Raw genomic sequence first — 27,299 nt, forward strand, 5'->3', positions numbered from 1 at the left:
TCTTTTAAAAGATGTCATGGCTGCTCTTCTTCACCACGACTTCAGTGCATATTGCACTGAGGTATGCCAAACCGTAGTATACCAAACCGTAGTATACCAAACCGTAGTATACCAAACCGTAGTATTATGTGGGGTGCTCCGCTAATCGAATTTAAGAAACAAAGTTTACACAGATTACTAACTTTCGGGTATCACAAAACACCTCATTAATATTTAAGCCATACTATTAATCTTCTTATCAAATTATAGGCGTAAATAAATGTCCGTATAGCACCAAAAAACTGGTGCCCGGCCAAATGCTTCATCTGTCATCTGAAGCCCTGGTGATTATTTCACATGCGCGATATAATATCGATATGATATCACCCAGCCTAATCCAAAGTGGGAGAGTGTACTTGGGCGCAACTGCTGCTAGGCTAAGCTCCCAATGAGTAACTAGTATGAAACAAAAGTTAATTTCCAGGTGTAAATTTATATCCGTATAATGTTTTTAAAGTGGCAATAAGATCCATCAAAGATCAAATACAGTAAATACAGTAATAACAGTGATCCTGTTCACAAAGATAAGGTTCTAATCATCTCATTCTTCCCTTTGCTTTCACTAAGCACTGTTGCTTCAATTTTAGTGCAGTTTGTCATGCAATTTGTACAGGTGCAAATCTTCACCCATACAACATATCTGAAAAGGTCTGTAAAATACTTTTAGAGTTACAGTTCAAAAAGTGTGCACCAGATACAATTTGAAATGAATTTCTTGTCGCCATTATACCTAGTCCACTCCAACTGTCTGTAATTTGCTATTTATCTCAGGTCGATTTGGACAAAAATGTCTGCTAAATAAAAGTAATTGTTAATGTAGTTAATTGCGATTCCTGCCATAACTCTGAATCACTTATTGTGGTTACAGTTGCAACCAATCATGATATACTATCACCATCTCCCACCACTATTTGATAGGTTGCTTGCAGTGGAAGATTCGCCACTACTTCAGGGGAAAGACCGTAACCTACAGCACAACATTATTCACAGCGTAATCAATAAAACTACCACATTCTTCATAAGGACAACAAAAGAGCATCTGCCTTTGGTTGCTTCACGTACACTAATGACAAGCTAAGAATGCTCAAGCACACCTTTCAGAAATGAAAACTATACTGAAAAAGACATGAAAGATGTGATAGACTGATGTGGAAGAAAAAACAGGAAAATGGGGCTTGTGTTATTTCAGTTAATCAATCCACCTTCTAACTGCTTATCCTTGTCAAGATCACAAGGGTCCTGGAGTATAAAGCACACACCTGAGGTTTATATACAGGACAGGATGCCAGTCAATCGCTCGTCACACACACACACACACACGTACACACACACACACACACACACACACACACACACACACACACACACACACACACACACACAATGCTATAAAACTGCTGGCAATTTACAGACAGAATTTACAGTGAGCAAGAAGAAACTAGAGTATACATAGGAAACCCAGGCAACATGGAAAGAAGAAGAAAAAAATTCATACAATCAAACCCCCAAACCCAGAGGTGTGAGGTAACAGTGCGAGCCACTGAGACACGTCACCCTCTATTGTGGTTCAGTTCATTACCAAACACCGCCAAAGCACCTACCTTGTTCAGCTGATACAGGTCCAAAATCTTACGTTCAACATGTGGGATTCTAAGAGCACAGCCCTGAAGTTCCCAGAACTTTGCAATTTTATCCAAGAAGTTAAGCTTGACTCTCGTCTGGGCCTTCCAAAAGAAAAATAAATCCATTTTGAAGAACTCACATTCACATGCATTCAAACATGGAGATGATAATGAACTGTCCTGTATATCATCATTATGCAACATATTAATTCAAGGAATCACGTTTATCTTTAAGGACACAGCATAAACAAACAAACCAGGAAAAAAAGGGTACCTCTAACTCATTGAGCCTTTGAATCCGTGGAGTAAAGTGAAGTCTGTCAACATCACAAGCAAAGGGAGGCTGCCAGCCCTATATAATTAGAGAAAGAACATAATTGACAATCATTTATAGTAGCTTTCATATATTCAAACACATATACTGTTCCTGGTAGATTTCCACATGTATAAAGGGAAAATATATTTTGCTTTTCCACTGGAATACAGGAACCAACCCATACCGTTGGTACCGCGGTGAGAGACTAGTTAAAGTGTGGTTCCAGCTCGGTTCAGTTTTCCACTGCAGAAGGATCAGCTGAATAAAGGCGTTTGGAGAGCGACAGTTACCTTAAACTGAAGAGACTCTTATTTAATGTTCACACAGTATACATCATGATTTACTATGTGTAATTATTTTTATTTTTATTGTGTGCTAACTTCTACTAGCATGTCTGTGGGAATCGCCGTGTTATGCAAGTAGAGGGGTCGTGATTACTCAAGCTTGATTACTAAAAAGCATTGATTCAAATTTTCCTTCTCGATTACGCAGCAATATTGCAGAAGGAAGACGCACAGGAGGGTTGAAATAATTTCATTCACATTAAAAATGAATGAAAATGCAGTCGTCTAAGTATCGCAAAGCATAACTTAAACATCACCACAGAACAACTGCAATTCAAGCATATCTTAAAAGACGACATTCAGGAAAAAATGCAAGGTTAACCATAGATATGCGCCATTTAGTCTCATAGAGCAGCCTAGCCTGTCATTATCATCATGTTGACAAATCACTTTGATTTCAATTCAAGACAAGTCTGCAAATACATGCAAGTAACAGTTTTATTACCTAGTAAATATTCTGTCAGGTTTGCAAACTACCCCAAAGCTTTAGCTAATTTTAGATTTATGATGGAATAATATAGGTTTGCCATAAGATTTCTTATGTGGGCATGAGAGTCTGAAAGCATGTTGGCGACCATGTAATACATGATATGCATGCAGAGCTCAAGCAAAACCAGCAGAGAAACTCCAGACTAATTTTATTTATTATTTTTACATATACTAGATAATTTTGAAATGGGACAATCATTAAAATAAAGCTTATGAAATTGTTTCTTTAATGACTTGGTCACTGGAAACAAACAAATAAACAAAAAAGTTTTAGCGCAACTTATTGAAGCTTTAACACAGCAGACTACCACGGTCCTTGCAATGTGACTTGCACGTGCATGAAATGCCATGTTGACACTGACATCACACATCGTGCAGGCCTGTCAGGTCGGCAGAACGGCGCGGTAGGTCGCAGTGTTGCTGCACACTGCCGCTTTGTGTGCAAGGAGCTTGCATTGTTCACCCTGCATGGTGGCTTTTCTGCGGATCCTCTGGTTTCCTTCCACTGTCCAAAAACATGCGACTTGAATGAACAAGTGTGCTTAAACTGATTGCTTGTGCCACTGAGCCACGATTCTCGTTGAAGGTACTATTCAATTCTTGAGAAAATATGATTTTTGAGTAGAAATCAATGATAAGACATAGGTGGAATATACAGAGACTGTAAGAGGTTAGGATGGGAAAATATATTTTTGAAAAAAACATTTTTGAAATATTACAGGTGGTGAATTGACAATTATTAGTAAACGTATAAAAACACATACATGAAAGTTAAATGGTGTGTATTGTCCCCCATAGTTTAATGCCTAAAGCAAACTTAACTGGAAATGTCTATCGTTTAGGTTTATAATTATTAATCGATTAATTCTATGTTTTGTACTTTAAACAGAGACAGTACAGTTATTATTAGTAACGGAAAACTACTGTGAAGGAACATAAAACTCTCAAAAAATATTTTCTCACCCTGAATTCTTCGTAGTAATATATCACTGATGTTGAACAAATAGGTATGAGAAGAGGTTTCCAAAGCTACTGATATTTATTGTTTTGATATGAAGAAACTGAAACAACCAAGTTGGCATATATGCCACCTACTGGATATACACATATAGTCAATTATCTTGCATATGCGTAGTCGACACGAACATGCGCACCGACCACAGCCGGCCACAGCCAACCCCTGATGATGATGATATTTACGTCACGTCCCCTAATCTGCAACTGAAAGCACACATGGAAAAGCAGCATGAATTGCCCTTTAATAGCAAGCAGGGCCGTGTCTGCGCAGTTACAGCTCACGTATGGCTCAGGTACGGCTTGCATACTTTGCAGTGGAAAACTGTCAGTTTGCGCTATGGGTCGGGCATGGCTCGGTTCTTGGTCGCCATTATTGTCAGTGAACTAGGGCTGGGCAGGGTATCGAATATTTAGGATATATCAACATATTCTCAAACAAGATACAGGATGAGACCGTACTGTTTACACTGAAACTTAGTGTGTGTTAAAATTAGATTTTTAATAGATACCTGCAGTTATTCTTCCTGGTTGCAAAGAACATGAGCACTTAAGTCATGACGTTGTACAGAATCCAAGAATTCACAGATTATAATCAATCTATTCAGTTAGCGTGTCACGGGGAAAGACATTGTTACTTAGTTTGTTACATTCTAAAAGTGTTAAAAATACAACTTAGTTATACCTTAAAATGAGGTTCTGTCCAGTTAAGTGCAATTTCGTGGTTGTCGGGCTTGTGTTTTTAGAGCCATTAGCCAAATAGGTTTTTTTTTTTTTTGGTGTGTTGGTGGACTGGACATAGAGGAGATAAAGGCTTTTATGTCTTATAGTTGATTTATTTGTCTTTATTTTGAGACTTTTGTTTGGAATATAAATAATGTCTATACTGAACAGTTATAGATGTGCATTCGCGAACAGGAAATCCTGTATTTGCATTTTGTTTCGACCATACTCTTAATAAAAGTGTGACCTCTCATGTGGATTTGGCTTACAACTTATAACACCCAGGCCAAACCAAAACAATGAAATCTTCATGAATTACAGCAATGCAATTTGTGCACATTGTATCATAAAGGAACAAAATGTTAGGTTACAAGTTTAAGATGTTACGTTTGAAGTTCACAGACATGCTAGTGGAAGGTTGAAATTATCAGGCACAAACTAACACGTTTTTGTAAATGCTATATTGGTGTTAAATAAATAATTGTTATTAAAAAGGTGAAATATCCTATAAACTAGGAATGCATTAACAAATGAGCTGAACAAATTAAAGCAGGCTAGATGTACAGTATTTCAATCAGCATTTTTGCCCACCAGATATTCCAGACCTGAATACAAGATTCGATAAGTTTTTCAAAAACGAAAGATTTTATTTTCCTTTCATAATACAAAACCCATATATTGCACAGTAAACCTGGCATACTAATAATCCATCCATAAACCTTCAAAATTACACATCTGCTAGCATAGAGCAGGAGGAGGAACTGAGGGGGGTGGGGTGCAAATGGGACTAGTACTCCCAATATTTAATTTGGGTCCACCCCCCCTCCCAATACAGAGAGCTTCATATTTAAATTATGTCCCCACCACAAAACCTCACCTGCACTGTTGCCTCTGGAATCCAAAATATTTCCAAAGGAAAATTCAAACCCCCAAACCCAGAGATTTGAGACAACAGAGCCAGTCACAGAGCCACCCAATAATAACATTACAATTAAGCCAAAGATGAGTTAAACAAATGGTAGAAGACACTGCAGTCTGAAACTCTATCAAAGAAGAAAAGTTATGCTGTTCAGCTTAAACAACCCTCCTACTGAAAGAAACGGCGTAAAAGTATTAATAATCCTGTATAACTGAAAAGTTTGCATATTTCATGACAGTCTCACAAAACCAAATAACAAAATATGAAAGGAAAAAGTACTTAGCTTAAATAATTCACAGAAACAACCACCAGAAGATAAGACATGATCTCTAAAATCCAGCACACACAGCAAATGAAAGAATTATTTTAACAGCAGTCTAACATCATCACTCACTCATTGCATGGCAAGGATGCAAACACCCAATGGCTTCACTACCAATTTCTACCTGTACAGTCAAAACTAGTCAGAGCTGCTTTGCATGTTAAGAGTTGTATCAAGAGAACCTGAAGGACAGCATTTCCCCTTAGATAACATTTCCAACAAAGACATTATTTTTTTAAAAAGTGCATTCCTCCAAGTGTATTTTTAAATATCCATGCTAGCAACTGTTTGATTATATTCCTCTTATGTACTTGTTCTACTGTAATTGTCCCCCCGTGCAGCATTAGTTATGAATCAAGCATTGTAGCCACAAGTGAAAACAGACCCATATGAGGGGTATTGTGGTTTTCCTGGAAAAACTTCTTAACCCGTATGATATACATATTAATCAAAATACCTAAACGTGCGCTAATCTGAAAATATACTATTTTATATAATTATATGAACCAACCCGATAAACACAGCACTCGTCAAACCAGTTTCGTTATAAAACAAAGCATATTTTATATGAGATGTTTAATTCTGTTTGAGCTATGGTGGAAGCAGAACGATTATTATATTATAATTGATTAAATATGGGTTAGCATTTGGGTAACTAAGTCCATTATCCACACTCCATAAACGCAATACTTCTTCTTGTAAAACTGAAAAAGACAGCTGAACTGCAATGGCGTAATCAACAGTAATTTGCAGTATGCCAAATACTAAACAACGGAGCCTTTATTAATGTAAGATCGGTCAATTTATTTTGATAAATCCATAAAAACTGCTGCCCCACTGCTAGAAATAAATAAAATACATCAATGTATCTGGGCCTCAGTGGGTAAAAAAAAAATTAAATGCCCAACTAGAAATTAAACTCGGCTGTATTACCATTTGTCTAATTATGTTTTCCTCTAAGGACGAACTCACTCAATCGTTTCTTGTAGTTTACAGCCGTTATCATGCGGTTATTAATTGCAAGGGCCTTCATTCACCCATCTACATTTGGGTCGCACTTGGATTCAATGATCATTGTCTTCCATAGGAAGAGCTTTCGGATCTTTTTATTCGCTCAATTAAAGTTAATGGCCAACTGTCGTCTTGCAGGCTTGTTAGCTTTGACCTAACTACCCATTGAGGCTAGTTGTTAGCCATACGACTAACCAGCTTATGCAACCAGACCTGGTTTTATGTGCAAGTCCTCTCCTAAGTCTAAGCCGCCATATTGAAAACTTTTATTTTTAAAGCTTAAAGAAAATGTGCAAGGTCCGTGATATATCCGGACTAGAGCATTCGGGACCATACTTCATCCATTGTCCATACTCACCGGCGGCGGCCGGACCTTACAGATGCCCGTTTTTTCAGCAATGGGTCTTATCTTGTTGATAAAGGCAAAAGGGTCGGCAAATTCCTCCCAGCTAGGCTCGAAAACTGGGCACTCTGGAGGCAGAATGAATTCATCGCATCGAGGCTGGGTCATCGCGGTCTCCCAGTTACTAAACGATGCTATAATCAGAATCTTGGTAGTAACCGGTCAAAGTGCCAAGTGTAGTAGAAGCGTGTAACTTCGTACCTATTACTCAAGCGATGGCTTCGCTTTACTCAAACAATCAGCACGGGCAAAAGCACGCACGGCGCGAGCCGCAAGCACATCCGCCTCAGAAAGTAGAAACCTTGTCATAATTGTCATTTTTTTTAATTAACGTGGCCGAATATTTTATGTCTGGATTCCTTTGATATCAAAATTTATTGTAAATGTAGATGTCTCGATATTGTTTCTTATCTGCCTTATTAATACATATGAAGTAAACAATACGCGGTATATATAAAATTGCTATGGAGGAATTCACTCCAGTTCTTTATTGTATTTTGTTGCAAGGTGTTTGTTCTTTCACTTGAATTGACCTTATATAATGTATCTTGTACTTTCTTACGTTTACAGAATACTAAATGTATACAAGGTTTCACCAAAGAGATGTGACATAGAAAGTCATCCTGGTACGTGTACCCAAGACTTATCATAATGGAGGGTGGTTCGTTTTTTTTTTTTTAATTTTGAATACATTATCGTTATACCAAACGTGCTGTATTAATACCCGATCTCATTGAAGTTTTATTCCGTTGCATATATTTCAGATGTACTTGTTATTTCTAAGTAAAAAAAAAACATAAATACGGTTCTTCGTTTAGATTCTTCCTATTGCGTCACAAAATTGTGGCTGTCAAGAGAGAAGTTGGAAGCTCCATTAAAGGTTAAAGACGCTACATTAAAAACGCTAAATCCAGATTTAAGTATATTTCATTGGATGAAAGCCTCGGTCATTTTGATGGCCAATGGCTCAAAAGGTTCACACACTGTAATTTTGAATGATTAATTTTGGTTAATTTTAATTCGGCTTTCGCTTAATGTGTAGGCCTACGACAACATAAATTATGTTGAGACCAAAATGTAGATCTTTTATATTTGCATCAGCACAATCGTATATATTAAAATACTATTATTTCTTTGCTTATTCTGGCGGATGGATATACTCCAGGTGACAGGCGGCACGATAATAACCGGGACTTTTTCTTTAAATAGTCGCCACCGCGTTTCTGATTGGGCTTCACTTTTTGGAAATTAGAGGTGTCCAGCGAGGTAGGCGTTTGTTCTTGGGTGACCATAAGATTGTATGAACGTGAGCAGAACAAAGTTTGTCTGGAATAAGTCGGATTAATTACGTGAATTAGTAACTGACAAGCTTTATAAATAATTTAACCAGTTATTATAAACGTCAGTCAGCTATGACTTTTTGCTTCTGATTTTTTGTTGCTAGAAGGCCTAGCATGTGCGACCGAGAATAATCCTACCCTTTGTTCTTGTCATTTGATGGGTATATATACATATAAACATCACGTCATTGTCCTTAAGTCATTATGAAGAATATTTGATTTAACTATACGCAGCACCGTGGTTCTGGGGTAACGGCTACTGCATACGTGTTTGGATGGTGTGGCAATAAAACCCACATGCTATTTTTGTGTTTCAGTAATGGCTTGTTTTTATTTCCTTCATTTGTAGTGAAACGCCATCTTCTGGGCAGTTATGCTACCGTATATGAACTACTTGGTCCTGACGTCATACTTATCTTGTTTGGCAGCATTTTTTCATTGTGCCAATGACAAACTAGGATGTTCCTGCATTATGTGAACTTAAAGCCATGCATACTATTAATGTCCAGTCACCCATATTTTGATTGCTTTCCCAGTACAGCATCACAGGGTAGCCTGGATCTTAATCCAGGCCACAACAGGCCATGCAGACACCCACACAATATGGGGAATTTATATTACATTTATGCAGTGGTTACTTTGATCCAAAGCAACAAAAAAGAAAATCTTGGGGTTGAAAGCAGGTTCAATCAGTATCCTTAGATTACTGGTTTTCAAGATCATTCCATTTAACATTTTAACTACTGTAAGTGGTCATATGGACTGATTAAAATAAACTGAAATTAGACTAGCTGGTATGGTAGACTAAGATTTCTGCATTAGGCTTTCAGGTTAAAGGTCCATGTTCGGCACCGGCTTTGTCTGTAGTTGGCACATCCCCCCCACTCTGTGTGCGTTTCCCCAAATACTAGTTTACTCCCACAAAGCAAAGAACATGCTATTTAGACATTAACTTCAAAATTGTATTTGGGTTTGTGTGCTGAGCCATTGCAGATGTCTGGCTTATTGCTTCTCAGATCTAAACACACAGAAGTTTGTACAACCTTTATTCATAAGTAGAAAAAAAACAGAATAAAAGAAAGTTTGCCAACAGGGGTCTTGCCTGTTGCGTACAAAGACCAGTGTGAGGTTTTGATGCACCACAGAAGTACCTTCAATGCTTCACTGCGACTGGCAAGAACAGACATTTTCTTTCGCACAAGACATCACTTGACAGAAATACCATTACTATCCTGTTATGTGCTTCAAGTGCACTAAAGATATTGCTTAGAGACATTCAGTATTCTTCTTCTTCCTCTCCCTCTGTTGAATCTGCCCCCACTTCCTCATAATCCTTCTCTAGAGCTGCCAGATCTTCCCTTGCCTCTGAGAATTCCCCCTCCTCCATGCCCTCTCCCACGTACCAGTGGACGAAGGCACGCTTGGCATACATGAGATCAAACTTGTGGTCCAGACGTGCCCAGGCCTCGGCAATGGCAGTGGTGTTGCTGAGCATGCAAACCGCCCTCTGGACCTTGGCCAAGTCCCCACCAGGCACCGCTGTGGGAGGCTGATAGTTGATACCAACCTGTAGGAAAACAGAGTTTAGACCATTTGAAAAGAAGCAGTTTGATCTTGTTCTAGGAGAGTGGAAACATAATTTACCTTAAAGCCTGTGGGGCACCAGTCCACAAATTGGATGGAACGCTTTGTCTTGATGTTGGCAATGGCAGCGTTGACATCTTTGGGCACCACATCCCCACGATACAGCATACAGCAGGCCATGTACTTGCCATGGCGTGGGTCACACTTCACCATCTGATTGCAGGGCTCAAAACAGGCACTTGTGATCTCTGAGACAGACAACTGCTCATGGTAGGCCTTCTCAGCAGATATAATGGGCGAATAGGTGACCAGAGGGAAATGGATGCGGGGGTAGGGGACAAGATTAGTTTGGAACTCCGTGAGGTCCACGTTTAGGGCACCGTCAAAGCGCAGTGAGGCTGTGATGGAAGATACGATTTGGCCAATGAGCCTGTTGAGGTTGGTGTAGGTAGGTCGCTCGATATCAAGATTACGGCGGCAGATATCATAGATGGCCTCATTGTCCACCATGAAGGCACAATCGGAGTGCTCCAGGGTGGTGTGAGTGGTCAGGATGGAATTGTAGGGCTCAACTACAGCTGTGGACACCTGGGGGGCCGGATAGATGGCAAACTCCAGCTTGGATTTCTTGCCATAATCAACTGACAGACGCTCCATGAGCAGTGAGGTGAACCCAGAACCAGTTCCACCTCCAAAGCTATGGAAGATGAGGAATCCTTGCAAACCTGTGCACTGATCAGTCTGCAAAGAAAAGAACAAATCTTAATAGCAATACTACTTGAAAGTGCTGAAGGATCTCCATACACAGGTCCAGTTAACGCTACATCCTACCAGTTTGCGGACACGCTCCAGCACCATGTCGATGATCTCCTTTCCCACAGTGTAGTGGCCACGGGCATAATTATTGGCTGCGTCTTCCTTTCCAGAAATGAGTTGCTCAGGGTGGAAGAGCTGTCGATATATGCCACTCCGGACTTCATCTGAAAATAAGGTTTCAAAGTCACATATTCCATAGATCACTATTCAAATGCAGAACTGCTCTGTATCCATGGAGTTCACTTTACATAAATGTAAATTGCACATAATTTTTACATTTTTAGTGGTACAGCAGTGAAAAAGGTCATCCCTTAAACAGTTTCCAGCTGCGCCACTTTCCAAACGTTGTGTACTCTAAACCGGTATTGCGGTACAATAAAAATTCATATAATACCAATAATAGTTTTCCGTATGAACCGTTATACCAACCAGCACTGGTTTCCATGTGTGAAAAGATAGATGATCCCTGGTCCTTGACCCATTTCTAATCACACTCACCAATAACAGATGGTTCCAAATCCACAAACACAGCCCGTGGAACATGTTTCCCTGAGCCTGTCTCACTAAAGAAAGTGTTAAAGGAGTCATCTCCACCGCCAATCGTCTTATCACTTGGCATATTTCCATCAGGCTGGATTCCATGTTCCAGGCAATACAGCTCCCAGCATGCATTGCCAATCTGCACTCCTGCCTGGCCCACGTGGATGGAGATGCACTCACGCTAAATTAGTATACACAAATGGGGGTGGGGGGTACAAGGGGAATGGCCGGTTAATCATAGCTCATTCTGCCTTCGCATTTGACTCAGTGAATAGGCCTCAGACGGCAGTATGTAGCTCGGGGTTTAGGTCACTGGTTCCCATGGTCAGCAGTGATTTCATTGTTGTGCCCTCACCAAGAGTGTAACTAATAAATATATGTAATGTACATGGAACATTGCTACCCAAGAACCCAGTGAACGGCATATCTTATGACACCTTCATTCATTATATTTTGTTCACAGTTATTTGAACTAGACATACCATCATTAAACCCCAACCACTCTTAAGTAATTAAAATTTTACTTAGTAGCGCTGAAAGTAAAAGTGCCGAGTAGAGGCACTTACAAAGATTTTCCCTAACATGTATATGTTGTCACATAAACGTCCTCACTAGACATGACGTAATGCAGTTTAAAAATAGACCAAAACTTTGTCATAAATACTACTCTGAACAAAAGTACAACAAAATACATTAAAGTTATGATCAATTAGAATCAAATGTATGTTCCGAACACGTTTTGGCGACATGAGTTCCGGTGTGCCCTCTGGTGGACAAACTACGTAACACTTAAAACACGGTGGAGGCATCCGTCACCGCCTGTCTCTTTTTGTCATTTATCTGCCGTCATTAACGCCGATACCAATTAGCGCACATCGGCTGATAATACCGGCTGGACTCTAGTGCTGAAACACTCCCTCTTGTCGGTTTCGTCAAAGAAAAACGTTGGCAAATCGGTATTAGCGTTATTCATCTCAGAATTGCTCAGAGGCGACTTAATGATTATTTCCCCAGAAAGACTGTCGCTGATAACTGTCGATAGCTACCGATGATATAAAAGAACTTAAGTTTAGTGGCCGGTCCGTCCTTGAGCACCCCGAGCTCAAAACGTCTTTTCGCACCCATGCAAGTATGTCTCTTCAGTAGTCGTTGCTACACTGTCTAGATCTGTAGTAAGCTTACAATGGCAACCTTCAATGATACAAGTTGGCTATCCTCTCAGTTAACGATACCCCCAACACATTAACTCTATCGTGATGTCAGTTAATAGGCTTAACACATGAAACATTGGTGTACATTTGTGTTGCGTTTACATGTTAATATGGATTACAGACTGAAAAACGATCATCCGTCAACTTTCTTTCAATGTCGTTACCATTTATCGCTGTAGTCAATTTGCCATATTAAAGTTGACAGTATTATTTGTGTGCCGTCAGTCGTACATCGGGCGCTGTTAACTATAAACTGAGGTGAAATAAACAAATCTACCCTGTTGACGCGGCTAAGCCACAAATTAAGGCGGAATCTAGACAGTTCACGATCACTCGATTAGGTCACGGTCCGGGTTTATCTTTCTACAGCCAATCACAATGTGCACCTACGTCCCTCCGGCCTATGAAATCACATCAAGGGCGTGAATTACGGGAACTTCAGTTGGAAATCGCGCAATGTCCGCCGGACGCCATTGATGACGAAATTTGCGTCACTCATCCTGTGCGCGGACCGTATAGCACGCGGAAAAGTGAAATACGAACAGGCCTAAAAACACCGAGAGAAACAGGCGACTGTACCTGTAAAGTCGCTGAGACGTATCCACCCTTCCCCCAGCCGTGAAATAACCCCCACCTACCCACTTCCTCATCACTAGAGGCTATTGTGGCCCAGGACTGACATTCTTCGAATTCCACCAACGGAAAACTATGGCTTAAGCGCACATAAATCAGAATGTTTTTCTTTTTTTAACCATAAGTATTTGCTGGATAAATTCCATAAGGTCCACCTTAAGTGGTAAAAAGCAAGTAGCACAATAAAAATCAAGGAAATTATTTGTCTATTAACATTTTCAAGCAAATTACGCAGACAAATTTAAGAACGCCAAAAAAAAACTTTCAAAGCAATGACTACATTTTTGCTAAGATTACCGGTTGCACAATCAGAATACCACTTCATTGTTTTCAATTTTTTATTTAGAATGTAAATAAGACTTTTTTAAAACTTACCATTTTGAATGTTCAGGCTGGTGAAATGTATCGCTTGACAAACAGTTTTAATAAGGTCTGGTTTAAACGACAGCGAACCCCGTTGACTTCAGACATGCAACGAGTCCACGCCAACACAGCAATGCCAAGGCGCAACCGTAAGAAGGTATTTTATATTGCGATCGAAATACTCCGCCTTCCGAACAATACAATTGGTACAGGTCAAATAAAAAAAAACTTTTTCGGCAATTTCTATTGGCGCAGAGAAATGAAATCTAATAGCATGATTGGACATGGTGAAGACCTATCATTTTATTTTCTAACTTTGTCGGGGTGTTCGGGCGTATCATCTAAATGCCACATTTTTTTAAGCTTAAACCTTGTTTTTCAGTAAGTGGTTGTACATGACAGACGGATTGAGAGAATTATAGGTTTAGTTGTGCGCTGAGGATTGTTTATTAATTTATACTTAGTTGAGATACACACACACAGAACGAGAGAGGGGCGGGATATAAAAGTTGCCTTAAGTGTTCATAATCCATCCATCCATCTTCAAACCTTTTATCCTGGTCAGAGAGGAACTTGACCCAGGCATCACAGGGCATTAAGCTGTATCCACGTTGGATGGGAAGTAGCATTTATAACGACAGTTTAAATTCATCTTGCATAATACTGTTTTATGTAGTGTATAATATTTTACATATTTAACATATTATTTATAATACATGTACTCGTAATATAAATGCTTAAAAAATCATTCATTTGAAAACTTGGTAAATTAGAGGTGTATTCATGGTTATATAGAAACATGCATAATCTATGAAGAAACAGCTACAATCTATATACCTGTAAATACTAATAGCTATGGGGAAAGAGACATACATTGGCAAAACATAAAATGAAGCTATGGTCTATATGTAGAGTATGTGCCACATTTTAAGTATATATTTTTGGTTGTGTATGTTGATTTTTTTCTCCAGGGTCATAAAATCACTAGTCCAATTCATACCAAATCACAATTTTAAAGCATTTTAAGTAACAGATATGAAAGTAGCAGAAATTTATTCATAGTAAGAATTTTACATTTCAAAAGAACACCTTTACTTAGCCTTGCATCTTAAGCAACCACAACATAGACAAAACTTAAAACATGTTTTTGCACTTTCAGGAAATCTATGTGTAGTACACAGCAGACCTCAAAACAGCAGCACGTGAGCAGCAGGGGTGACATTTTGGTTTAGGGACCATGTTCCCCAGGGGTGACATTTTGGTTTAGGGACCATGTTCCCCAGGGGTGACATTGCTTTATTGCAATACTCCCATGAAACCACCTTTGCTATAAGGAATTTTGTCAAGTTAAAAACATTTACAGACCACCTTTAAATTACTGATCCGTAAATGATGTTTGTGGAAAAAAATGCAGTCTTTCAACATTACAAATATTGACCAAAAATAAGAACGCAGAAAAATAGTACACATTCAGCCCTACATCTTTAATGCATATGTTCACTTTTCCTTGATTCCTTGCTAAGAAATTTCCCATATCTGCTTTCTCTTTGAATGACTCAGGACTAAATTTGGTACCTTATATTGTGTCATATAGTTCACATATTTACAAAAGTGCAATAGGCTTATCAAAGGAGATGCAAGGTAAGCAACGTAGCCTCTTGTACTTTCAGCTCTGATGAAGATGCCTGTTAGATACCATATACTACATGTATATTGTACACTATTATACATTTTCACAGGTCAACTGAGGCCAGTGTTACACCAAACCTCTTTTTTAGTATTAAGATGAATGCATGCAGAAATGCACAGGATGCAACCATTCTCAGATTTCATGCAGTCTCTGGAGGATAACAAACAGATACTAATCCATATAGCACAATAACAAGATAATAAACAAGAGATTGTACAATAGTATTTTATGGGCACTAAGTAAACATATATCATCCATGTTGTGGCACATGACTTAACGTCCCCTGCTCAGTGCTTTCGTAGAATGCAGCACCCTGGTCTCAGGTCATAACTGTTGGCAGGTTACCTGTTCCGGGGGGGGGGGGGGGGAGACAGAGTGGCCAGACCACCATTTCATGTAGGTAATGTTAATATGAAAAGTGTGCATAGAGGTGTCCACATCAGAACTTTATTATATAAGGATGTAAGGATGGCCAGCTCACTCTCCAACTAGTGAATCAGCTTCCAAGTATATGGCCAATACCTATAACTCCCTAGATATAGCTGAAAGTTTTAATCCGGTTCACTGTAGTTGCAGCAAAGCAGAGTTCATCTGCAACTATCTGCCTTTAAGTAGTTTCATCTTACAAAATGCAAACACAGCATTATTTACTTCCGTCATTTATTTTTAAATCCTACCCCAGCACAATTACATGGAAAAAAATTTATACGAATTTGCTCACAACCCAGAAAGACACAGCTGAGGATGTCACATACTTAGAAGTATGACGACTGTTTTTAAAAATAAAAAAAAAACATTAAAATGATCAGTGACATCTAGTCCTACATGAACAGCGGTCCTAGGGCACGGCTGCTAGAGTCTGTCTCCACGAGTGAGGCTTGAGCTTCAAGGCTGTCATGTTTTATGAGGGCAGTAAAGACACACAGAGCTGATTCAGAATCTAGGACAGCCACTCAGCAAAGGCCAGACGTGGGGGCTGCATGGTGCTGGAGAGGACCGCAACTTAGGGAATGAAACTGAACAAGCTCAACACGCAGCTCTCCTCCCCTTTGTTCTCAAAAGGAATCTCATGACAGCATTACATCAGTGCACAGGGGAAGCAGGGAGTCCCACAAAGGTGCTGGCTGGAGTGGAAGCAGATTAGGGAAGAGAGCACATTGACCTCCAACACAGAACAAACACATTTCATGGCAGGACCTACTACCATGCGTCATCCAACAATGCTCTGTGCCTGATCAGATCGTTTATCCTTTCTGCCGTGAGGCAGGTGGCGTTCCTGAATTGTTCACTTCTCCCGCAGCACGCACACGCCAGCGTCGCATCGCTGGGTTGCCATGGACGTCACCACCTCCCAGCTGTCAATCACGGGGTCATAGCATTCAATGCTGGAGAGCAAGGAGTTCCCATCATACCTAGGGACCAAGAGAGGGGTGCAGCATAGATACAGTCTGCCAGTCCTATAGTGTGGCATCAAAAAATCTCATTCCCTCTTATACTGTGTCAGATGGGTCTGAACTGGCCTGTGCCACTGATCAGTGTTAAAAAATTCACTCTTAAAAATGAATGGAGCAGCTTAAGCTGGTGATAGAAATGAAGATACTATTGTGAATGAGAAAATATGTGCTACGTTACCCAGCGATGGCATACAGCCGGCCTCGAAGCACGGTGGCTCCCACATAGCAGCGCGGTGTGGTCATGCTTGACACAGTGGTCCAGTAGTCTGTCCGGATGTTGTAGACCTCCACAGAAGCAAGGTGGGCCGTGCCATCGAAGCCTCCCACGACGTAAATGTGGTCATTGAGCAAGGCCACGCCGGCCCCTGACACCAGGAGGAGTTAGCCACTTAGCCAGGAGTAACCAGCAGGTGTTCCCAGACACATGACGCCCTACACCAAATTTACCTGAGCGTTTGGTGGCCATAGGGGTTACGTTTGTCCAGTGTCCCGTGTGAGGGTCGTACCTCTCTACCGAGTTCAGTATATTCAGTCCATCATAGCCCCCTGAAATCACAAGAAACCACATTTAGAATTAATTCCAGGCACTTTGGTGCATTCCAGATGCGCACTAACGATAAAAGCACCCACCACATACCGAGGCAGTAAATGAGTCCACTGGCAACTACCAGCCCAGCCCCTTCCCTGGCCGTCTGCATATCTCCCAGCATGCTCCACTGGTCAATGTTGGGGTCGTATCGCTCCATGCTGGTATGGCGACGGCTGCCATCAAACCCCCCAGCCACGTAAATCATGTCTGTGAATAAGAAATATCATGACTGAAAACAGCCGTCAAGCCGACAGACTTTACTAATTTCCACACTGCTACCAGTCATAGACATGTATTTATAGGGAATATACAAATTTCACTTCACAGTAACTGCCTTCTACAAAAAGGCAGTGATTACAGTACTCAAAAGTGCTCTACCTCCCAGGGTAGTCGCCCCTGCTAGGCCGCGCCGCACGTTCATGGTGGCGACCGTGTACCACACCCCGTCCTCGTCTGCTGTGTAGTCCAGACACTCCACGGAGCTGAGGCGAGACCGCCCGTCATAGCCGCCGATGACGTACACCCGGTCATTTAGCGACACAGTAGCCACGTAGCGGCGCTTCCGGGCAATATTCTGCGGAGACAAATGCTTTCAAGGGGCACGTTTGGAAAGCAGTATGGTGAAACAGCACTGGGGGCAAATTCTCCTTTCTGTTATCTTAACAACACTTGGCTCTCCAGTCGAAAAATGAGGTCAAGGTCATAATATATACAGATTGTATTCTATGAAAGAGCCTGTCAGATTCATAAATGATTTATTTTTTGAAAATCTGAGGCTCTCAAAAATCTGTTTTTCCAGAGTATTTCATTACCAATAAGCACGTCATTACCATTAAAAATAACAGTTAATAATTTAACTCCACTTTCCCATTTGTCAAAATTACATTTCCAGTATTTTGTGGCGTCGTCTAAAGATCTATTTTGGCTTTATTTTCAATTTATATGTTGCCGATTAGACATTCTATAATGGTAATATTTTATTTACTTGGTAATGCTGACCAAAGCAGCTATATCAATTTAATAATTTTCTCAGCTTATTTCCTTCTGGCATGCTGTTTGTAATGGACTTCTTTTCAATCTTCCGTTAAGTACAAACAGATTTTACCTGTTTTTTTTTGTACATTAACAGGAATGTGCAATTTTGAGGTATGGTTACCGGGTTGGGAGATGTTAAACTTCACATACTGGAAGAAAGCTCCATTCCTGTGTCTTGGGGTCGTATTTTTCCACAACATCGATAGGTGACTGCTGGCTGCCGAATCCTCCAATCACCAGAAGAACCTCTTTTGCTCCTGCAACCATGGTATTCTGCTCATGATATACGCTATTAATTCACTTCTTATTACACTGGGTGCAGGTTGACTTTCCCACGTACACCACTGCCAAAACACTGTACCTAGTCGTGCTTGAGTCCGAGGTCCTTGCATTTCACTCCTTAATTCTGGCCTCAAATGAAACTTCTTGGCTTCGTCCACAAGGTCTCGACAAGGAAGGCTGCATCGGATTAGGGGCTAAAAACAATAATAATTTAAGAAAACAATAAAAGTGCAAAGGCTGCAAGGGGCACATATTACTCATAATATAGCTTGTGCCTGTTGAGATTGCAACATGTAGGTAATATTTAACAACCTACTCAGTAGGTGGCTGGAATCAAAATTCGGTACACAGTGGTGCTCTGACTGATTTAAAGCACTCTTCTATCAATCACTGTAACGGTTGTGGACACGGCTATTACTAAACATACCAAAAGTACGAATCAGCTCTGATCCTGGGTCGGATGCTGCTTAATCATCCGCCTACACTGCAGAAAGTTCCACTGAAGAGATGGTCCAGAAGAGCTCACCTCTGCATCGATGACGTCTGTGATGTAGCGAGGTGTGAGTAGGGGCATGCGCACATGCTCCAGCATGTCAGGCAGGAAGGGCTCCCTCTCCTTCCGCTTGTGCTTCACCCAGTTCAGCACAGCCTCAAACACGGGCTCCTCAGAGTCCACCTGCATAATCCCCCGGGGGCACACATCAAAAAACACCCCCCGTCCCTGCTGGGACCATGGCTCATCACAGCAGATACTAACAACTCAAAATAAAAACAATACAGACAACTGACATAATGCAAGAAACATCCTTCACATTATAGTATCCTTTCTAAGTTTTGTAAAGCATCTTTCAGACCCAAACTGCTTGTGGTTCAAACATTTTTAACATTTATGGAATAACTATACACAAAAGGTAACAACAAGTACATTTTATATGCTTACATTCCACAGATTCCAAAAAAATAATCATGCAATATCATGTAGAATGTCACGTAAGCCTCCAAAACACAGTCGAGTAGACATCTTTTTATACAACATAAGGTTAGTCAGGTTAAGCCTGCAGTGTTTGTGTAGAGCAAAATCCAGTTGTTGGGATATAACACACACTGGCGACTGGGTGGTGCTGATTAGCAGTGCTGACCATCGTTCTTTTGTCTCTGTGGAAAATGATCAGTGGGCTGGATTTAATTATGTCTTAAAACATGTTACAAGTCATCTAAAACTGTGGTTGGCAAACTTTTTACGTCACATTCCACCTCAAAAAGCATTACGCTCCCGATATACCAGTGCCCTTTGTATGGCACATTCGTGAGCCATACAAAGTGTTACAAAAAGATAGCAATGTGTGTTGGCATGGCTAGGACTGAAGGCCAAATCATAAAACTTTATCTTGCTTTGTGTGTAGCTTAAGCCTGCATCCCTGACAAAAGTGATAACCGCTGCTTAGTCACTGTCAGATGCTGACACTGGGTTCCTTGCCGGATATAGTATTGGTTATTGGTAATCGACGATAACAGCCTACTTGCCAGTGACCAAAAGCTCATTTGTATAGTACATAGTTTCCCTTTTCAAAGAGATGATGCCACTGGTAGGTTTCCATGTGACGTTCGCGCCCGTGCCCGCTACCCAGTGTGAGAATGCTGGGTGAGGACTGCCATCTACTTCTAGTGACCTGTCATGGTTGCCTTCTCACCAGTATGCCTACATATTAACACCATTTGCTTGTGTGTGTGCAGAGTTTGCCAAAGCTTCTCTTTTCTTTCTGGCCAGAACAGCATTTTTGGTTAACTATAAAATTTTGCGCCATGCAGTTCAAACCCCCAATAAATTGCTAAAAATGGGAAATGCAAAAAACAAACAAATAAATATCCTTTGTCAGGCTGTCCCATTAACCAAGCTGCCCTGGCATCAGACTTTATCACAACTAGTTTTAAACACCAGTCCTACTGGATTTTACACACAGAAGGGTTTTAGTTCTAGATGTTGTTTTCATAATACTGCCTCCGATAACATTACATGCTTCAAAATACTCTCTGAAAGCAGCAAGAATGAACTTGTCAGCATAATTTTAACCAATAAAGGTTAAAATTACACCCCCCCTGCAGTTTATGCTGGAGGCACGGGTGGGGAGCATGTGGCTTTGTGAAAGAAATCTCTAACAAGCTGAAAGACGACATGGAGAACTAGGTAATAATACCATCAAGTCAGAATTCATTCAGCAGGTTTCATAGAATCTAATGTTCTTGAAACATATCATCTTGTCGTCTTTTTCCTAATTATCACGCAGATGCTACTTTGGTTTATTCTAAAAATTGTCAACAATGCTTTTTAACGTGCAAGTAAATCAAAATGAACAATATCAGATATGAGCAACAGTTTTTATATATTCTGAAACAAACAGAAAATACTGCTTCCCAGATTATTACGAAGGATGTAGTTCTCACATAAGACAAATACTGAACAATACTGAAAATAGTCTGGATCACATAAAATCATATACAAAAACAGTAGTGAAAGGTAATATTTCTTAGTGTAAGGGCATACTGTATCTTTAATATTAAAAGTCTCGACTTGGGTACGCCGTGCATTTTGATCTCAGTAATCAGCCTCACTCACGTTAGCAGTCATCATAACTGTGGAATTTCACGTTTCTCGCAGCAACTCTGAAACTTTTTAGTACTGTTAATTTAGCATTTTTAATAATATTTAATAATTTAATAATAAAACGTAGTGCTCCCAGTGCGTACAGTAGTAACTTTGTACATACAGGGGCATAATTGGTTTATACATTATATAAAAAGGTCTAGACGGGAAATGACAAAGCAATTTGACATAGAAAGTGTACAATACAGTACTGTGGGTTTATAAATTGGTTATAGATGTTTTATGTTGTCGTGCAGGCTAGACCATTATGGGTTGAGGTTAGGGATGCCTTGTTATTATTCGGGAATAAATTATTATAAAAAAAAATAAACATTTTTAAATAATAATTGTTCTTAATTACAACATTAGAATGACCACTTATAATAATTAATAATTGTTTTTAATGATTATTACTGAATAGGTAATAGCATGGAGCATGTCATTTGTGCTATTTTATATCCACTGCTGACTAACAAACATGCCAGCTCCTCTGCTGTTCACTTCCTGAAGATGTTCAATTTGTTGGCTGCGCTTTTAACTTTTCGTCTTAGTTTCTGTGCTCGATTTCTGTACGTGCACACTACCCTACAGTCTCATGCCCGTGTACCGGGATTGGTGGGGCGTTTACCTATCATAATTAGCAACAACTGTCAAGCGCTTTCAATTTACGGGAACAATGGGATTCATCATAATAAGAACACATTAGTGAACAATTAGGTGGTTTAAGAACACATAATGAATCTGACGTAGATTTTTCATAAGACCTTCTTAGGACATTTCTCAAGAACAAATTTAAGAAAAAACAGGAGATATTGGTGAATGAGTCCCATTGTTCTTAAAATAAATCTTACATTTGCTGCTTAAAAGTTGATCTTTTACAGCTGTTCTTCTTAATTAAGAAGTTTTATTTGGCTAAAAATAATTGTAATGATCATTTATACGACCACCTTCATCCAGACGCTGAATAACCGAAACACTTCATCTAAAGAAGCATAAAAAGCATAAGACAAGCACAGACACCACAATAAGTGTCTGCTGAAAGCCTTACCGATATGTCACATGCATAATTAATTTGGCTAGTTCATTTGCTACCTTAACCATTCTGAGAATACATAAGGCTTAAGCACACCCCCTACCTGAAAATGATTTGGATTCATGTTTCACCCACCCACCCCAACTGCAGAAATAAATGAAGGCAAATACCCCCTAGGTGGGTGCTGGGCATGCTCGGCTACACTTCCTGTCCTCTATTTATTGCTTATCTTAGGACTGTGGTGAACAGGATGGCTATCCCCATGGAGCAGGGATGGGTGTCCTGCAGGCCGGTGGCATTTTGAAAGGTTAGTGGGCGTGTCAACAGGAATAGAGTGCGGCGAAGTGGGTGGAGCTACGTACGTATTTTCCTTTGTGCTTTTTGAAAGTATGGAAGGGTAAACAAGCATATGAAATGTCTTAAGCCACATGAAGAAATACGAAAAAAAAAACATTTAATTATAGGTGCCTATTAATCATAGTCTTTGTCTGACCTATATGACTGGTGGATATCTGGTCGCTTTCTGAAATATTGTTTACTGACATCATTTACAGCCAATAGAAATGACCTTTTGACAAGCCTACTACTCTGTCCTGCAGAGATTCACGTCTCCCATGGGGCGAATCGGGTGTGGCAGCAGTACCTGGATCTCGTCGCACTTGATGAGCTTCTCCACTTCCTCCTGGCTGAGCAGCATGAATTCCTCATGTTGAACTACCTCTGCGAAGTGCTTCTGGGAGAAGAGCTCAGCAGCCTGCATCAGGTCCAGGCAGTTGTGTGTCTCTGCGAAATCGCGGATGCCCAGGCAGTTGGATGGGTCCAGCTGGCTTTCCAGAAAATCACAGCAAGCTCGCTTCACCCCTGAGGAAATGCACACACACGGATGAGCACAGACTCATGAAAAGACCCATGCACACATATTCAGAGACATGCATACATGTGCACACATATGCCTTTCAGCGGTCTGCCAAAACAAGTCAGATGGCTGCTACAGCTGCCACAGAAATTTCATCTATTTATATACCATTTAATTGCACATGCATAATCACACACAGTAAATACTGGTCCATCTTAACTAAGGAACCTCACAAAAACCCTAATATCTGAACCCTTATCTTGAAGCCAAATGAAAACTGAGCTGCCATAGGAGGAACTGTGGCAAGCAGTAATTTGGGAAATTCCAGCATTCACCTACTACATACACATATGTAATAAATACTAAAAAACAGAACCACACACAAAAAAAATAAGAAGCTGGGTGTTTATGATAATCAGGTAGGAAACACTGTACAGGAAAGAGAAGAGAGATGCTATCACTGGACTGATTATTTGGGTACTGTCTATTTATTGATTTAGTCACAAGAGCGGTTATCTTAAAATATACAGAGAAAAAAATCAGAATCAACACAGTTAAGCTCTTCCATGGAAAGAAGGGAGCTTCACTGTGGGTTCTAGAGTTACCTTTCAGCTGCAGTAAGCAGGCAGCTGGAAGCAGCTCCTGCACGTTCTCCACAGTCACTAGAACTGTCTCTGTATAAACAAAATCCAGTAGGATCTCCATAGTAGAAGCTGTCAACCCCTGGATATCTACGAAGGACTTCCCTTTCTCCGAAAGCTGCAAAGAACCAAAGCCAATTCAAACCTGAGCCACTTACAAAGGAAGCAAGCCATGTTTTCACTGCACTTCAGAATGATTATTTATCTTTTTTTTTCTAGGGATGTTGTTTCTTGTTATTTGTATGGGATTTGGCTGAACACTCAATTTTAAAGCAATACTTGCACATGGTCAGGAAGACATTATGATTCTTAAATATACAAACTTAACTTTGCTTAAGTAAACTGTGCTTACATGTATTAAGTGTAAAAATATTAATGCTTTAATGTGAAAATGTAAAGATATTTTAAAATGTAAAAAATTTAAATCTGTAGTGAAAAGTATCTACTAAGCAATTTAACACTCCAACCCAATTTCTACCCATTGCCATTTTGGTCACTATCATTCTCTTCATGCACTTCCTTTGGCATTAGGTGCTTTGGAATTAAATAGAAAGGCCACCACAAGGTCAATATTGCTGTTCAATGTACAGTAAGTATTAAAAAAAACACAAGAAGGGGGTTCTGTTAAAACTTGTCTTGTTATTGCAAAGTCACAATAACAACAAGTGATATAACTATGTACAACAAAATATGACCTATTTCGAGTGTCTGTTTCAGGGAAAAAAATTATCTGTGATTGCTCCATCTACTGGTAACACTGAAATATCACACCTTTACCTCGTAGTTAATATTTATAGTTCCCTCCTACTATCATTTCACCGCTATATGTCACCAAATTAGTCACACTCACTTCCTGATTATTGACCTCTGACTTCTACGGCAGTTCTATACAGCTCCCCACTGTTAGAAGTATAAGCAGTGATCTAAAGGTGGACTTTCCCTGAAGCTTCATAGTCTAATTTTCTCAGTGTCCACCCAACACATTTTCAGTAACTGCTGACCCAAGCAGCCCTACAGAGGTTCCAAATCACAAGATCCTAAATCGCTAGATTCAATTTTTCTAAGTGTTATTTTAAAAACATCTTATTGTTAAACATGTGACTGATAAACACATTAGTTTAATACCGTGGGATGGCAGACAGAGATGGATTAACTTCTCTGGGGGCTCTAGGCTGGCATGGTTAGGAGGTCCAACAAGGGAACTACTTTTTTGAAGCCAAAAGAGGAACAAAAAAGAATTAAAAATGCCAGTTATCTGCTACTCGGCATAGAGTGCCAGCAGTAAGATTTCGCAGTCTTTGGGGCCAGGTTTTGTCGGTAATGTGGGAACAAGTGGATCAGCTTTTACCAAGGCCAGGCCCCGTTTAGTGCAGGATGGCTGGGGCCATGTTGGTTCTATAGAGGTTGGTATGAGGAGGAGGGAGTTTTAAGACCAATGGCGGACACTTTTACCTCACTGGTGAACATGGCACAGAAGTAGTCGCTGCAGGCAGCCAGGACAATGCGATGGGCAGGAAAGTCTGTGTTCTCCACCCTCAGCGTGATGTCACAGAGGGTGTTGCTCTTGCGCAGGGCATTCATGGCATTCAGGATGGACTTGGCGTGGGAGTTCGTCATGATATCTTTGGGGGCCATGCTGGTGTGGGGAAGGGAGCCCAGGGAACCTGACCTCGGGGCCTGAGCTAATGCCCCACAAAAGGCCATGGAGAGACAGGGAAGAGAAATCTGTGTGGAGCAAAAATACTGGTCCTGTCTGTTCATTTGGGTCTACTAAGGCCAACTACGGACTTTCAGCAAAAATTGACATTTAACCAGAAATGCCATGTAATGACAGTTCATGGATCTATGAAGCTCAAACTACTCAATCACCAAGTATGTAAGATTCTTAATGTGTGTCATTATTTTTTAAAATATTGTATTTCTTATTTAATATAGAGACAGGTAGAAGTCCTTATGAAAGAGGAGTACTGATCCCGCCCATTTATTTAGGTATATGAATATTACCTATGAACCTTCAACCACAATTGTTTAGTGTCTGTTCTGCGAGCTCTTCTAAAAACATCATATTTAATGCAAAATTCACTAACCAAGTCTTAAGCGGCCATATATAGGTAAGCGAATATGCAATATGCGACTACGCAGGTATTACCTTTAGCAACAAAAATGAAAAGCTTTATCTTTCTCTCAGCAGCTTGGCCATTCTGAATGTCACTGAGACAGATTAGTATTCAAGTTAGCATCGTTTTCTTCGATGACCTCAGTAAGCATGATAAGCGCAGACTTCGGTGCGGTGAAGGTATCGACGGTGATTCAGCCTCACACATAAACCATAAAGCAGGGTACTCTGAGCTCGCATATAACAGGTCATTTACAGTCCTTCAACCTTAGACACCCGATTTATATTTTCGTATGACACGACTATAACAGGTATGCATGTCATGCATGTGTACAATACTGACAGCCACAAATAATCAACCACATTTATGACGGCGGCGATTTCATGTCAATAAAATTTAGCTACATGTCTATGTAACCCCATATCAAAAAACATACATGTCTAAAGCAAGTCCATAAATAAAACTCAGCGAAACCTTCGATGATGATTCGCGAAGCGCACCTAGCTTGCTAGCTAACCAGATACTCAATATATAGATGGCATAATACAAAAGGAAAGATACGGCACTAGAAATTCGGCAAATTACGTTTGTTCACCGATAAGCTCGCACCCCAGTATGTTAGTAATATTATTAGCTACCTAAAACTAGGCACCTACAGTTCACAACACAGCTGTCGGGCTAGCAAACACTTAGCAAGCTAGTTACGAACCCCATGCAGGTAAATAGCTTTCGAGATTGCCGCAATAAAGCGATTTAATTTGACATCTAATTCGGAAGTTTCGAAATGTTTATTTACATACAAACTGCAGTAATCAAGACGTCCGGAATTTTGCAGTTACAGAAGCCGATGATTGTGCTTCATTCTCCGTCGAGACCACCACTCCGAATGCTGGTACGTTCTCCCGGCGGCCTGTACCAGATTAAGGTTACGTTTTCACTGAAAGTCACCACAAACTAAGGCGAACCTACGCGGCTTTTTGTTGTTTTATTTTTCGAAAATACATTCAGGGTTTTATATGTGTAATTCGAGCATTCCGGACTGGATCTGCCTCTTACACCCACAGAGGAAAACGTTCTCACGCGCAAACACCAATACAGCTACGTCATACTCGGCGCGCGCCGGGGCGCGTGAACACTCATCCCCCCACGCAATGCGATGGGAAAAAAAACACAAGAAAAAATACCACGTTGCTCAAATGCTCAACCACCACGCTCCACCGCCAATCGTGTATTAAACACGTTCTTCGGTGCTTTCTAAATGAAACGGAGAAA

The 27,299-nt window shown here is 40.3% G+C and overlaps 3 protein-coding genes across 10 annotated transcripts in view; all 3 read right to left on the reverse strand.

Moving 5' to 3' along the window:
* Positions 1-7,469, reverse strand: part of LOC111853901 (lysine-specific demethylase 5B-B-like) — a 32,440-nt gene extending 24,971 nt beyond the window's left edge. For both annotated transcript variants that reach the window (XM_072701817.1, XM_023831312.2), the window contains exons 1-3: positions 7,158-7,469; positions 1,936-2,013; positions 1,641-1,763 (exon numbers count right to left, since the gene is read on the reverse strand). In XM_072701817.1, coding sequence (XP_072557918.1) covers positions 1,641-1,763; positions 1,936-2,013; positions 7,158-7,310 — 354 coding nt within the window. In that variant the 5' untranslated portion in view covers positions 7,311-7,469. The remainder of the gene's footprint in view (positions 1-1,640; positions 1,764-1,935; positions 2,014-7,157) is intronic.
* Positions 7,470-9,571: 2,102 nt separating this feature from the next.
* On the reverse strand, positions 9,572-13,852 carry LOC111853921 (tubulin alpha chain-like). Its single transcript, XM_023831353.1, has 5 exons — positions 13,702-13,852; positions 11,441-11,663; positions 10,958-11,106; positions 10,187-10,867; positions 9,572-10,109 (listed from the first exon to the last, which is right to left on the reverse strand). Exons 1-5 carry the CDS (start codon positions 13,702-13,704, stop codon positions 9,819-9,821), a joined length of 1,347 nt encoding a protein of 448 aa, XP_023687121.1. The 5' UTR covers positions 13,705-13,852; the 3' UTR covers positions 9,572-9,818.
* An 873-nt stretch (positions 13,853-14,725) lies between these two features.
* On the reverse strand, positions 14,726-27,151 carry LOC111853922 (kelch-like protein 12). 7 transcript variants are annotated; one of them, XM_023831356.2, is made up of 13 exons: positions 26,828-27,151; positions 26,060-26,121; positions 25,363-25,592; positions 23,875-24,028; positions 23,057-23,274; positions 19,266-19,415; positions 18,819-18,933; positions 18,608-18,714; positions 17,801-17,996; positions 17,471-17,629; positions 17,281-17,379; positions 17,012-17,198; positions 14,726-16,791 (listed from the first exon to the last, which is right to left on the reverse strand). In XM_023831356.2, exons 3-13 carry the CDS (start codon positions 25,543-25,545, stop codon positions 16,665-16,667), a joined length of 1,695 nt encoding a protein of 564 aa, XP_023687124.1. In that variant the 5' UTR covers positions 25,546-25,592; positions 26,060-26,121; positions 26,828-27,151; the 3' UTR covers positions 14,726-16,664. The 7 variants fall into 7 exon arrangements, with proteins under 7 accessions (XP_023687124.1, XP_023687126.1, XP_023687125.1 ...); XM_023831358.2 differs by having other exon boundaries at positions 26,824-27,151; XM_023831357.2 differs by lacking the exon at positions 26,060-26,121.
* Between the last annotated feature and the right edge of the window lie 148 nt (positions 27,152-27,299).

The sequence above is a fragment of the Paramormyrops kingsleyae genome, chromosome 18, assembly GCF_048594095.1.
Source record: "Paramormyrops kingsleyae isolate MSU_618 chromosome 18, PKINGS_0.4, whole genome shotgun sequence".
Lineage (NCBI taxonomy): Eukaryota > Metazoa > Chordata > Actinopteri > Osteoglossiformes > Mormyridae > Paramormyrops > Paramormyrops kingsleyae.